This window comes from Scylla paramamosain, chromosome 19 (assembly GCF_035594125.1).
Source record: "Scylla paramamosain isolate STU-SP2022 chromosome 19, ASM3559412v1, whole genome shotgun sequence".
Lineage (NCBI taxonomy): Eukaryota > Metazoa > Arthropoda > Malacostraca > Decapoda > Portunidae > Scylla > Scylla paramamosain.
Genome location: NC_087169.1, coordinates 14,076,142 through 14,091,958, shown reverse-complemented (window position 1 = coordinate 14,091,958; position 15,817 = coordinate 14,076,142). Strand labels below are relative to the sequence as shown.

Below are 15,817 nucleotides of genomic sequence, written 5' to 3'. Positions count from 1 at the left end.
GACCACAGCGACCTGGCCAATGAGAGCGGGGGAAAGCCACTACGTCACGCACCTTTCACCAATGAGAGGACGGCAAGGGCCTGGGGAGGACGCGCCACCTTCGTATGGCGTGATGCGCCGGACGGTGGCTTCGCAGGATTCGGCACATTCTGCCCTCTATTGATCGATTACTTATGGGGACGAGACAGACTCTTTTTACCATTGATAACTATCTCTCACTTATCTACAGGCGGGTGTTATGCAAGTTACGTAATTACTTCTCGAGATGTTCAAGTAGGGTAATCACGTCCAAGTGTCACCTTGAAGGAGTGAAAGGGAATGAAGGCATGAATGAAACGAGACATTTATGTATAGTTGACGCTCAAAGTCCATTCCGTACCCAGGCTTCCTTGTGCGCTCGGAATACTAAATAATTAATTATATCTGACACGCGAACTTGTAACAAGTTACATGAAAACACACTGATAAACAACTAATTATATCACGAGAGAGAGAGAGAGAGAGAGAGAGAGAGAGAGAGAGAGAGAGAGAGAGAGAGAGAGAGAGAGAGAGAGATTCAAGGAGCAAGGAGCAGCATCCACTGCTGCCACAACAGCAGCATCAGCAACAACAGCACGCTCCCCGCCTAGCCCTCTACAAGCAAGCATATGCACGCACGGCTGGGCGAGCGGACATGAGCACTGAATGGGTGGCGCACAGGAGCGTGAGAAAGTGTATTTTCTTTCTTTCCTTTCTGTCTTACACTTTTGTCAAGCTGTGAGCATGACACTATAATATGACCAGAATATGAGAAAAGGTCTCAAAATGTATATTATTAATTAAGCTTGAAATATTATCTCTTCAATACCTTGCTTTCCTTGTCTAAGTGTCGGGTGGCCAGTGGAAGCGTTGCCAGGCGTCACCTGTTGCCTGGTAGGTGATCACCCCACCTAGCCCCGCACACTCTAATGTCACCTTGACAATGAAATAAGATTACATACTTTTTTGTTCTTATACTGATGAGTCATTTGCAGGTCATTTTTTTTTTTCCATTTTCTAAATATAGTGTCTTCTACTCCCGCGATGCCCATTTGACCTTGAGTCCGAGACCTTGGTATACGGATGCACAAACTTCATTTTCAGCACTTCTATCGATACCTAGATCATGAGTGGATAACTGAGGAAAATATGATCTCCTCTGAATAAAAGGACACGTCGGGGTAAGGCAGCAAACTGGCAGTAATAAAAAACGCTGAATAATTTGACGAGTAACGATGACAACATGAAACATAAGTAAACATTTGCACCTTGCTAAGCGAGCACACACACACACACACACACACACACACACACACACACACACACACACACACACACATACTTATTCGTATTCAAAATATTCAGGCATTTTAATTTAATGTTCTCTATCATAATCTTCTATTGTACTTACACAATATTAACACCGTCTTTAAAAGGAATTTGAATCAACAAACTCAAAAGAACTTTCCATGACTGAGTGTGATAATTTTCTGTTTGTGAAATATCAAATGACAATAAATAACACACACACACACACACACACACACACACACAGAGAGAGGAAAACACCATCCCGGCAGTGTGCTATCATTGTTCCCATTCATCTGTCCACCATATCCCTCAAACAGACATAACCATGAACCAGATTACTTTTCTCTTGCGTTATAGAGGCGAGCGAAATGTCATAATCACACTAAGATATAATTTTCCCTAACATCCAACCCACACGTTTATCTTCGTCACTTCCGGTCCGCCAGCCGAAAGAGTTGCAACGTCTCCAGTCTCCCCATTAAGTTTTTAAAATGATGACGGTGTTATTCTGGAGTTCGTGTAAAGTGTTCCGGTGACAGTCACGGAGGAAAGAGGAGAGAGGAGAAGTCACGAAGCCAACTTTTTATCTGCGTGTAAAAATGGCATGGGGAGAGACGAAGAAAAACGCGAGAAAAGTGGTTGCGTGTTATCTCTCTCTCTCTCTCTCTCTCTCTCTCTCTCTCTCTCTCTCTCTCTCTCTCTCTCTCTCTCTCTCTCTCTCTCGACGTATGCAATTCCTCATCCAAACACAACGTTCCTGCTATGTCATGTGCCTTAAGAGACACAACAAATTTTTTGTGTCGAAACACCGCCACGCTGAGACGCAGAACCTGTCGGTGTGGCCACATTATAATTCTCCCCTGCTCAGGACAGCAAGGTAACCCTGCAAACATGTCCGGGTGAATTCTTCTCTCTCTCTCTCTCTCTCTCTCTCTCTCTCTCTCTCTCTCTCTCTCTCTGGCTCTTTTTCCATCGAATAACCAAGAAAACTGGACGGCTGCATCATGCAATTTTTACGTTTTTTTTTTTTTTTTACACTACAAAATTATTTATCGTCAAAAATGTCTTATAGAAAAATATGCACAGGTTAATAGTAACAATTATTATTGTGGTTGTGGTGATGATGGTGATGGTGGTGGTAGTGGTGGTGGCGGTGGTGATAGTGGTGATAGTGGTGGTGTTTGTAGTAGTAGTAGTAGTAGTAGTAGTAGTAGGAGTAGTAGTAGAGAGGATAGTCGTATTCTATTACTACTACTACTACTGCTGTTGATACTAGCTTTAGTGCTGCTACTGCTGCTGCTGCTGCTGCTGCTGCTGTTGGTGCTGTTACTACTACTCCTACTACTATTACCACTACTACTACTACTACTACTACTACTACTACTACTATTACTGCTATATCTACTACTACTACTACTACTACTACTAATAATAATAATAATAATAATAATAATAATAATAATAATAACAACAACAACAACAACAACAACAACAACAACAACAACAACAACAACAACAACAACAACAACGACAACTATAATAATAATAATAGAAGTTAAAAGTATGGATATGAGAAATCTCAGGTCTCTTGGGAAAACACGTCAATAAGAAGGGACGTAGAAGAGATTAAACATGATGAAAAATAGTACTGTTATCATTACATATTGTCAGGTCATGCATCTATCGCATGCACGGGGTATGGGTTTCTTGAATCTCTTGGGGAAGTACGTAATTAATCTGATCACATGATGGGCTGACCAGCTCGCCATGACAACTTACGCCAGCAGGTTGCATCACTGTGTGTCTGTCTGCAGTGCCTGTCATCACCTCTCAGAAACGCTTCCTGCATTTCGTTACTTTCTGATGCCTTCTAAGCTTCGTGGCGCGACCAAAAGCACTTAAATTCCCTTGCATTTTGCTATCAAAGAAATATTCCAAGTGACCAATTAATGACCTGGATAACCTCTCCTGGGCGGCCACGCGTTAGCCACATGATCATGTGTGCTGACTAGACAGCTGCGGCGGGTGACTACACACGCTTCATGTTCCTTACCGGACTTGTTACCATGCCTTCTGTGCAACATGTGTGTGTATATTATTAGCCCTAGAAAACTTGATTTAGTCTGCAAAAGTAAAAGCCCTGATATTAAACATATTGAATATAATTTCACTATAAATCTTAAGTTTGTAAACACTTCCAGTCCTATGAACACAGTCATTTTACAATCAACATCTTAGTTACGTACTGACGGTTGCACCTCCTTTCCACTACTTTCTTGAGTTTCTCATGCATAGTGTCGTCTCTTAAGTTATTTCTCATCCTTCTCCTTAAGCCACATTATAATAATTGTTATAAGGAAAGGGAGTCGCGTTTTTTTCTTTTTTTATTAATTAATTCGTTAATTAATTTGTTTATTTATTTTTATTCACTCGATTGTTTATCCTGAAGAATTGAATGTGGCACCGGTAGCTGTAGCATCTTGGCGCGTTCTTCCTGTTCTCGCCATGCTTACGGCAGTGCCACCGCTACCACCACAATGACATCCATCCAAAGGAACTATGATAATACTCTCATGAAGGATTGTAGAAGGCACTTTAAGGTTTTATTTTTTATCCTTACTGTATACTTTAAGGACAAGACTTCGTATCAAAGAGATGTTTGGGCAGGTCTTTAATATTTCATTAAAAATATTTAAATATCAAGTGATTAGACGGAATTATATATACGCCATTCATATCTTATATTGTCATTGCTATCTTAGAAATCCCCATGATCTTTCTCTCCCTGTCTGCCGTGTGTATTCAAAGCTTCCACGTCAAGGAGACTCTAGGCCCATATGCTTCATCTTTCTTGCTTGTGTCTAAGCTTCCCTAAAGTTGCATCATCCTCTCCTACGTCGTTACAACTTCGGACACCACTCCTTGGGGCTGATTATTGCTTGTGTGCTCTCAAGGAGTCTATCATTACTCCTATATTGGTAATAATGTTAAGAAATTAGTAATATCTCCATGTTATTCTCTTCCTTGTATTATTTTTTTAGGAAATTTTTTTCAGCTTTTCTTATATATATATATATATATATATATATATATATATATATATATATATATATATATATATATATATATATATATATATATATATATATATATATATATATATATATATATAAGAAAAGAAAAGCTGAAAAAAAGTTTCTTAAAAAATAATACAAGGAAGAGAATAACATGGAGATATTACTAATTTCTTAACATTATTACTATATATATATATATATATATATATATATATATATATATATATATATATATATATATATATATATATATATATATATATATATATTTCTTGACATCTTACGTAATACGATTACGTCAATAATCTCAGCACTTCACTTAATTACCACCAGCGAGAGGTTTGTCTCCTTGAGGGCGGCAGGGCAGGACGGAACGGCAGTGGCTGTACAAGTTTTATCACGGCCCAAGGACACCGGTCCTAATGCAGTTATTGAATTATTTGTATCTTTATGTGTCATGTTATTTGGTGAGTTTACCCTGAAAAGGAACACGTTTCCTTAGTGTCCCATGTTCTGTTTTCTTTCTAAACATATCTTTATTCACAATTATAAGTTGGTATAAGATTTATTTACTCATTTTATATCATGTAGTATTATTCTCTTCATAATTTAAGTTCTTTATAGTATGTATATGTCAAGGGGAAAAAGTGTATTTGAGGTGAAATGTGTTGAGGCGAGAGGCGATACATGTCTGTCTCTCATACCTGAATCAGTGAATTCTTCAGAACGCAGAAAGGCCTTGAGGGGGAACAGAGGGGTGGCGTTCACACACGATAAATTTGGGTGGTGTTGTGGTAATTGAGCAGGTGTGTGGGAGTATAACCCTGATATCCAGGATCAGGTTGATGAGTCTTTTGTGGTACCAAGAGCTCTTGTTCGCTGAAATTTGGTTGGCGAGTTGTGTCCGTGACATAACATAACGCTGAGGGGTAGCAACAGGGCTGAGAGGCAGCCATTTTGTGGTTGGGGTTGTGGTGGTGTTATTGATATCTTTGGGAATGGTGTTATGGTGCTATAGGTGAACTATGGTGATGGTGATGATGTCTTGTTAGGTTTCAGGAGGTAAAATACGAGAATTATTATTTAGTGACGTGGTGACGGCGTCCGGGGAAATTCCTGCAGTTGGGGAACATATTCCAGCGGCCTGTGAAGGAGTAAAACGGTTTTAATGCTTTGTGAAGTGATGGCAATGTCATATATTTGTGTGTATAACCTTTGAACAATAAGGGAGGCGATTTAAGAGCCTGAGTAAAAAGGAAATGTGTGGTAATTGAGTGTGGGAATTATCCTGTGTTGATCTAGGCTAAAAATTTGTTCCCTAATCTCCTTTAATGTGTACTACCTCAATTTATTTGTAAGTTTACAATATTATTAATATGTTCTGTAATTGAATAGAATAACTGTGTTTTCTATCCCAACATTGATCTTGTATTGAGGTGATTCCTGGTGTGCTGGGTCAAGATAAGGGTTTTGAGAGAGGGTTTAATAGCTGGCGATTTCGGATAGGTCGGGTAGGTATTCAAGGCCTTTAAAAATACAGAATTTTAAAACTTTCTGGGGTCAGTGCACCGTCCACTTTCTTGGAAAGGTAACTGGTATCATGACATATGGCTTCGAGTGATTAATTCACGCCTACCTGTGGCTATTCATTGCAAGAAAAAATAAATAAATAAAATAAATGTATAAAAATAAAAAATTATATATATATATATATATATATATATATATATATATATATATATATATATATATATATATATATATATATATATATATATATATATATATATATATGAAGAAATTGGTTCTCAAATAGAGTGATAGATGAATGGAAAGGACTCAGTAATCAAGTTGTTAGTGGTAAGACATTAGGGAGGTTTAAGAGTTTAGACGGATTTATGGATGGGAATGATAAGTGGAAATAGGTAGGTACATTTCATACAGGGACTGCCACGTGTAAGCCTGGTGGCTTCCTGTAACTTCCCTTATATATATATATATATATATATATATATATATATATATATATATATATATATATATATATATATATATATATATATATATATATATATATATATATATACATTATTATTATCACAATTTATTTTTTATTTAATTATATCTAATTAAATTTATTTATTTATTTATTTATTTAATTTATTTTTATTTTTATTTATTTATTTATTTATTTTTTTTAAGCGGAGGGAGGTGGATGACCACACTAAAATTAGCAAGTCATTTCATGATGGTCCAGTCATGCATACTTTCTATATAAACAGGTTGTGTATTACTACAGACACCAAGCACTACGCACTCCCCGTGCCTGTCTTCCTGTCACACCAGCGCGGTGCGGCCTCCGGAGTTGGGGTTGCGTCCTGTCCTATGCCAGGAAGAAACACTCCTGCTCCTGCTGCCGCGCAACAACACACTTTTTTTTTTTCTAACCAAAGAGCGGACATGATAAAGTGTAATATACAATAATATTCCAAAACACCATAACACGCAATACACTTGAAAATATGCTTAACTTCCCAAACGCATTAAGCAAACCGTAAAACTTTTTTTTTTTTTTTTGCTATCAACTAAAGAAAATTTTGAATCTAAAGTTTTCATAACAACAGTACAAGTTCAGCGACACCTACATGCTCTTGAAAAATAATAAATACTCTAGGTATTATTACTGTATATAAGAATTACGTAACCGCGACTTCCTTTGCTGGAGGAAGAAGAGTGATGATGCGGGGTGGCACGAGGCGAGTCCGTGATGTGCACAGCCGAGGGAGGGGAGGAATGCCGGGGAGGGGGTGAGCCTGCGAGGCTTACAGGACGGGTAGCGAACCTCCTCAGTACGGGAAGTATTTGAGGGAGAGGAGATTTTAGACACATAGTATGTAAGAATCTGTTCCTTAAAGAATCTTGCTGTGTACGAAAAAAAAAAAAAAATGCACTACTTCATAGCCATCGGACTGACTGATCCCTAAAAATTGTGAATGGAAGAAAAAAAACTGATCTATAGTATACTCTGTTCCCCTTCCTTTCTATTCCTTTTTATCTATGCACTCATTACTTCTCATCGTTTAGTATACTCAACTTGTCACTTTTACACGGGGAACTATTTAGTCATAACTATTACCCCTCCATCTTCATGTCTTGTTAATTTCTTTTATCTCAACTTCATGTCACCGATTAATTTAATTTCCACAAAGCACAAAATTACTGGCCCTCCCGTGCACACTCAGTGAGCCTCAGAGGCCACAGTGTAGCAAGAAAGTCATTATTTACGTAACGAGGGCTGACAACGCTATATGGCCGGGGGAGGGTGGAAGACCATCCCTGCCTCCCACATACATGACCTCAAAAAGCAAGCAAAATTAACCGTTTCCTCGTCTGTTAACTTCATGTCATTTCCAACTGGCAGCATCCATTACTGTAATTCTCTGCTAAAAGTTATGCTTTTACTAATGTTCCCAAAGATCTCTCTCTCTCTCTCTCTCTCTCTCTCTCTCTCTCTCTCCACTGAGAGCAAACCCAAGCTCTCTCTTCCACACCACTGCTGCAGGGCGAGATAATATTACCCAACAAGAGACCACTTGGGAGACAGGTGGCCAGCAATGACCCCAAACTCTACCCTCCACCTCCACCTCCCCCTTCCCAACACTCACTCTCCTCGTCTACCCTTCTCTTCCACTCTGCCCTATAGCATTAAACATTGCTGCCTTGCCAACCCTGGCGAGGCGGGAAGTGGTCTAATAGTCATACACTAAACTACTTGATTCATCTTTTGAAAGGCAGAAACATCACTGGATATTCACTCAGGCATGACTTCTGGGGTAACTCAACCCTTGAAGATAACAGCATCATTTGAAAATTAGAGCACATACATTCTTACAGATTTTAACATTTCTTTATTGGTTACTGTAATCAATGCGACATAGTTCAAAGTTTATGGATACCATGAAGACCAATAGTTGAGACTCTTTCCATATACAAAACATCACAGTGATCAATCACAACAAACGGATGACACAAGCAGGTAGTGACAATCCCTACTGCTCAGGGACTAAGGCAATCACTCTCACGTCCAGTAATCTTTTAAAATACATGGTAACTAGTATATATTCTTAGGAACTTATGTAGATTATAATATATAAAATTAAGCTTTTCCTTATGATAATGTGGTAAGATCAGAACAGATACAACAAATTATCAGATATTACAAGTACCTAATTCAGCTACTCTGCATCAGGTGAGCTTCACTGGACTGACTCCACACTTTACATATCTTTCATACAGCCATTAATTATCACTAGATGTTTAATCACTTAATTGTTTGTGGCACTGAGTATTGGGAATAATAACCCTAAGATTCATGACCATCCTGATAATAGTCAACGGTAAGAATTCTGTTTGATTCACATAAACAAGATAAAAGTTAAAAGCACAAGGGTTGCATTCAGTGTGGCTTCACCAACTACACCACATTCTTCACAGTATAGACATAACTGCAAATTACATTCTTCTACCACTAATAATATGCCCCAGAAATCTATATGTCCACAAAGTACACCCCACAAACTTATGTGAAAGATTCAGAGAATATTTACAAAAATATTTCTTGGTCCAGATTTGCAGGAGATACTGTCTTACAATATGCAAGACAGATCTTGAGGGATCACAATGTCCACATCAAAGAGATGTTCTGACAATCTTCTTAACAATGGACATTTATTAAATCAATGAAAAATTAACTAATCATAAACGAATTAAATAGCTTAAAAGAATTAAGGAATGACGAAGTTTGCAAGGTGCATCTCATCATAATGAAAATACTGATACTGTATATATTCCCATTAACATAATATGGAAACAATGAAATGTATTTGAGAGTGGAATAAGTTTCTGAAAGTAAAATGGATCCAAAACTAAAGTATTACAAATAGTGATCATCATCAGAATGACTAAAGGAAAAATGTAATTATTTCAAGGTAATAAATTTTGATTTGACAACTCTACCATAAACAGTGTAAAATTTACATCAGTGTATCATTATGAAGTATTCTCACCAAAACCAGATTGAACAAAAACAAAGAGCTTTAACTTTACCTTATGACAACCTGCTAGCACCTGCTGCCCAGCCCAGTGTCAGCAGAGATGACATGCCTCACCACTAGGGTCAAGCAAACTCACTATGCCATTACCTCACCTGGGTCAGACAAACTACTACTCAAGTTGCTCCATCAACTAATATATTATCTGCTGGCACAGCCTTGGCTGCCAAAATTTTGGCTGAAAATATTAGCATTCCACCCAACATTACAATTCTCTCAGGGTCTACACTACTTTCAATATGTAAACTTTCTCAGAGCTCAGTTATAGTGAGATGTACTTTTTTACCAAGTGAAGCAATAATGGAATAAATGACACTTCTCTCCTTAGGTGTTGCTGTAGATACAACTGGCATAAAAAATAGATACTGATGATACAACCTCTATGAAACATTACTGTTCATTACTAAGTGGACACTAATTAACTATAATTACAGCCATTATTTGAATTTTCATTCTAAAGACAAATGGATTATAGTTTGATATGCTGTTATATATTGTGAATCAAGTATGAGGACTACACTAAAAGTAATGCCTTCTAATATTTCCTTGAATACTTCTTTAAGTCAACATCTACTGCAGTTCAGTTCTCTAACAGTGGCACTTGCATACATACCATTTGCAGCTTTTACTCAGTCTTCAAGAACTCTTCCTTCCTTCCCAGCTAAGTTACACATGATATGCATCTGATCAGTCTGGCTCATCCATATTTCAATATTTCAGTTATTATACCATCTATACATAATGCTTTCTCAAATTCTACATTTATACAACAATCACTTTCCATTTTCATGTCACCTTGTTCATAAAATCTTGATTTCATTTAAGTGCATTTACCTGTGGAGTCTTGGTTTTTCCTAGTCAAAAATTTAATCAATTTAGCATCTAAAATGCCACATAGATAGAATATCCACAGGAGTTTGTGCCATGTCTTCTATATGTGTCTTCATTGCTCTCACAGTCCCATCTTGACATTCACATGTCCCTTTCAAATAACTCTGAGAGGGGCATGTGGAGTGCTGTAGAAATCACTCATCTGAGGGAGCCAGGTGGAGTGAGATGGGTAGGTGAGAGCAATGAAAACATGTATGATATGGAGTATAAACACCTGTGTAAATGGAAAGAATGAAAAGAAACACACTGAAATGGTTTGAACATACTTAGAGAATGCAGAATGAAGTTTGTAAAGAAAGTGTACGTGAATGAAACTGAAGATACCAATAGAAGAAAAAGGCCATACATAAGTCAGAAGGTGAAGTGCAGGGTACAAGTGTAACAGAGGTGCTAGTAATGGTGAAGCACTTGAACAAACAAGAAGGGAGTATTTGGATCAGGTGAGGTGAAGGCTCTTCTGCTACAGCCATTCCCTTAGGAGACACTCCAGGATGAAGCAAGGTAGCAGAGACACAGATAGATATATAGATAGATGGATAGATAAACAGTACCTGAAAGATGAAGTACAAGGGCAACATTTTCCTAAAATAACGCCAACTTTGTGGCTTTTAAAAATTAACTATGCACATTGATGATGTTAACTTAAGAGATAGGAATATGGGCTCTTTTCAGTGCTTGCAGCATGAAGAGGTGTCACTAGAAAATTAAGTATATGCATAAAGTCATGAGCTATGATATATATATATATATATATATATATATATATATATATATATATATATATATATATATATATATATATATATATATATATATATATATATCAGTTCCCAGTTCCCCACCCCTAGCAGTATTCAAGGTAAAAATTGGAGGCATGCCTTTTGGAGCAACCTATATAAATGTAAATAAAATATTTCTTGGCATTAAAGACATTTAACATACGCATATATACCTGTACACTAAGATGAAGATTTCTTGTGTGACCAGAGAGGATCCAGTCCACTAAATGGATCACTTGGGTCATCTGTTTTCTTCAGACCTCCACCGCTAACATTCTCAAAGTTTTCTTTTGTTATCTTATTAGGCTTTCCCAGCACAGGTGGTTCAAGCTTGAACTGCTGTGGGTCCATACTGGCTGCCAGGCTTGGAGGGAGAGAAGCAAAGCCTGGGTCCACTGTTCCACTTGGTTTGGTTAGTGCTGCTGCTAGGGTGTCAACCTCCCTCTCCTTGCCTCCCTCATCACCCTTCACCCCAATATCAAAGTCAGTATCAGCAATGCCTGTAGTTGCTGTGCTTGAGGGATCTGATGTCTTGACACTCTCTTTTGACACTGGTTCCTCCACAGCAGATGATGAACCATTACAAGTGGCTGAGTTGCTGGAGGACTGGTCTTCCTCACTGCCAGACTTGCCACTTTCTTGGTCTGTCACAGGAAGGAAGACTACATCAATAATGGCTAACTACATGCATTATCCCAACATTATCTGGACTGCTATGTCTTTTACAAAATTACCCTTCATTGGGAAGTGTATGAGTATTTCTTAACACCTACCAAAGGGATTCAGGAGTATAACTGATATCCTACTGAACAACATGTACACAGAACTGAACACAAGATAATAATATCTTTCCCATAATTTAATCACAAGACTACTCTAGACATGCAGACAGGGTAACAAGCCAGTTCATACCAAATCCAAGTTTGCTTTTAAGCCGGGAAAGGTCATATGAAGAGAGGAGGTCAGCTGAGGGATGACGTACATGAGTTTTTTCTCTGGGACCCTCTTCAAATGTGGCCTTATTGGTCAAGATGCCACCTACAGGAAAGAGCAACACCTCAACAAGTGACTGATGGGCAGTGCAAAAATAAACTCTGCTGTGCATCATCTAATTCAATGATGTTATTTATATTTCACATCATAACTTATTTCAAATTATCCTCCACCTGATTTAATTTTCTATTCTTGTGTATAGAATCAGGTCTAGGAGAGTAAGACCTGTTACTGATTGGGTAAAGTTATAGCACGACTAATTTCTAGCAGTAAAGGATTTTTTTTTTCTTTTTTTACGAAGATCTGTTTAACTCCTATTAAGCATTGAAGGATACAAGAATGGCAAGGGACTCACGCTTCATCAGCACATCCTGGGCATAATAGAGAGCCGCAGAGAAGAGGAAGTACATGTGATCCTTGTCCTGAACACCACCACGCCTCTGTTTGCTCAGATCCACCACCAAGGATGTCAGGTCTATCAGGCTGCCACCTATACAATGCACACACATATGAATGCTTGCAAAATTTCTTCCATTCTTAAGTTATGACATAGAGGCAAAATGAATACAGGAAACAACTCTTATGGTCTGATCTCCACAATGTCTTTTTTTACCATAATCTGGATATAACTTTTAAAGTACATTAATCTAACTTCTGCCCCTGCAATCTGAGAACAAAGATATGCAACCCACTTAAATTACTGTGAAATGCTAGGTAACATCATGGTAATTAACCATGGTAGACAGGACCAGCTTTTTTTTTTTTTTTGAAGGGGGTAGGTTTAAAACAGAAAAAATGAACAAAATGCTACAAAAAGATGAAAATAAATAAATAAATAAAAAATCATACAATGTAAATAACAATAAAAACTCTGGAAATCATAAAATTTTGCCATCTTATAAGTAGTTGTACTCACTGGTATGAAGCTCCTTGATGAATGATGAGAGGACAGCAAGCACTCCTGATCGACCCAGGCCTGGAACACAGTGCACCACAACAGGCCGCATCTTGTTCCTCTGCTGACGCTGGAAAGTGTGCACCTCTCCAACAAATTGTAGCAGTGGCCCTGGTGTTTCTGGCATGGCACTGGCACAAAGTAATAGAAGAGCTGATCACCAGAACCATATTCACTTATAATCTTAAGACTATTTCCTTTCATTAATTTCATGAATGGTGCTCATTTGCAAAATGTACTAAAGTTTTCTTTGGTGCAGTTCAATCCAGATATTTCATACTTTAGCAATTAATTTCAAACTAGGAAGTGATTGTTTTCAATTATATTTTCTAAGAGAACATCAAAAAAATTAAAATGAACGGGAACAGAAGTCTCAAATAATAAACAGTGACAATAAAAGCTAATTAAAAGGATGAAAGGATACACCAATCAATGAAACCTTTTGTTGCTTTACCTGGGAGGCCAACCAAGGAACTGCAGGTGTATGATAACCCGGGTGATCTTGGTGGTGCGATGGGTGACGTGCAGCACTCTGTGACATGAGGTGGAGGAGCTGCCTGAGCGGAGGCTGTGCACCACCACTGTAAGGGGACCATAGTCCACACTGCTGGACACCTCATTTCCATGGTACACTTGTCCTTTCACCTGCCATTACAACATGAACAGTTTAGAGAGATGCCATTTATGCAAGCACAGTTAGTCCTGTACTTCAACACCCAGCAATTTATACTCATACCCCCAGCTAAGCCACTCACCTCAGCATCTGAATTGAGGCATACAATAAGCTCCACCTGCTGCTCCCATACCATTGTCCAAAAGTCTAAGAAGGTGGAAGTTGCTGGCGCTTGTGTCAGAATCATTGGGAAGCTGTCCTCTACCAACTTAAGCTGAGGTAAAATATTATCATGAGTGTTATCATTATCTGTACAACTACCACAGCTGCCACCATCATCGTTATTTAACCAAAATAAAAATAAATGAAAAATAAAGAGGATTAAAACTGTAAAGCATGAGCAAAACATATATTAATGACAAGAAATATTCTTATTGCAAGACAGCTCAGTAATATTTTTCAACAACAGCAAAATCATGAGCAGTTTTCTTTGCATTAGTTCTTGCCACACCTAAATCTTACCTGTACATGTGAAGCATTGATGTAGTCATCTCGAGGAGATGAGGAGAGGATGACACGGGTGTGATCAAAGGGGAGAATGTCAGCAAACCTGTTCTTGAGGGGATAACACCGAGCCACTGACACTTTGAGATCACCACACTCCTTCTCCTGTGGAAGTAAGGATGTTCCCAGCACATGGAAAAAGAGGACTGGCACTTAAACAAAAGCTCTATCTTGAAGAATAATATATTCATGAGAAACTAAAGATACCACAGGTGAAGAAAAGTACAAACAAATGATTATAGAGATCCAAATGTTAAATGATAAATAAGCTTTGTACAAGGAAGATGGAATAATGCCCTTACCACACCATCAACCATCTCTTTCCACTTAAGCTCTAGGTTGGTGGGTCCATTGAGAGATCTCCGGTCCAAGCCCTCCACCATCTTACTCAGCCGCTCTGTCTCTCCAGCCAGCTTCTGCAGCTTTTCATCATCCGTGAGAGGGTCCACCACACTAAGCTTACGACTCTGGAGTGTGAAACAGGCTTTCTTCATGATCTTAATGGCACTGATAATCATGTTGATAACAACCATATTTATTTTGTGCAAAACTAATTACAGCAAAACATCATTGTTCAATTAGTGACATTTTATTTGTATTTTCTTCTAACAGGACTTTGTATAAAGTCAATATGAATTCAACTTGTATCAAAAGGGGTCATCAGCAGAGCTACTTGCTTTAGTCCTAGCTGAAACTATCCATCAGTAAACTAAAAGGGTTCTGAGTTAAACTGTCATTAAAGCTAAAGAAAAATGAGACATAATTCTTAAATACCTATCCTATTATTAGACAAGTGACTTAATAAAAGAAAGCAACACCATCACATGTACCTTGGCAAGGGCAGTCAGGTCCAGTATGTTGGAGGACAGTGGTCCTGAAGAGGTGCTGCTGCTGGTGCTAGTCACTACAGCAGTGTTCTGCAGTAACACACATGAAACTTACAGGCACACTTGAACCAAGAATTATGTGCACCACACACACACACACACACACACACAAAAAAAAAAAAAAAAAAAAAAAAAAAAAACATCTTAAACAAGTTATAAATCTACTTAAACACAACATTTTTCCAAATGGTTGCTTGCAAACTGGAATTATATAATTAGGTGACTTTCCCATACTTACCCTGTTCAAATACTAGTCTAAAGAGAGAAAATAACATGTATTTAGAAATAAGTACCTGCAGGTGGAAATTCTTAAATGAATTTGTACCACCAACTGATGCTAATACTGTATGTAAGCAAACTTTTTAGGACTTTATTATGAAACTAATTTGCTTCATATTACAAAATCCTCAAGGAAACTCATCTAAGTGTGTCAGCACATCATTATGCTTTCTTCACACATACTCAGTAAACCCAAACTGACAGTTTTTGTGTTGTTCATGGCCAATTCTTGTTCCTTGTTTATAGCAAGCAAGGTAAATAAGTAAATAAGTAATAGTAATCAAGGAATATGAGGACAAGCAGTAAACAAGCATACACGACAACATGCTGTGACAACAT

General features: G+C 37.9%; 1 protein-coding gene across 3 annotated transcripts in view; it reads right to left on the bottom strand.

Annotated features, from left to right (window-relative positions):
* Nucleotides 1-8,291: 8,291 nt before the first annotated feature.
* LOC135109681 (tyrosine-protein phosphatase non-receptor type 23-like) overlaps nucleotides 8,292-15,817 on the bottom strand; it is a 25,466-nt gene continuing 17,940 nt past the window's right edge. For 2 of the 3 annotated variants that reach the window (XM_064021223.1, XM_064021225.1), the window contains 9 exons: nucleotides 15,143-15,229; nucleotides 14,615-14,779; nucleotides 14,271-14,417; nucleotides 13,891-14,022; nucleotides 13,590-13,780; nucleotides 13,097-13,266; nucleotides 12,536-12,670; nucleotides 12,100-12,225; nucleotides 8,292-11,831 (listed from right to left, as the gene is read on the bottom strand). In XM_064021223.1, the coding sequence (XP_063877293.1) occupies nucleotides 11,368-11,831; nucleotides 12,100-12,225; nucleotides 12,536-12,670; nucleotides 13,097-13,266; nucleotides 13,590-13,780; nucleotides 13,891-14,022; nucleotides 14,271-14,417; nucleotides 14,615-14,779; nucleotides 15,143-15,229 (1,617 nt within the window). In that variant the 3' untranslated portion in view covers nucleotides 8,292-11,367. The remainder of the gene's footprint in view (nucleotides 11,832-12,099; nucleotides 12,226-12,535; nucleotides 12,671-13,096; nucleotides 13,267-13,589; nucleotides 13,781-13,890; nucleotides 14,023-14,270; nucleotides 14,418-14,614; nucleotides 14,780-15,142; nucleotides 15,230-15,817) is intronic. The other variant, XM_064021224.1, reaches the window with a different exon arrangement.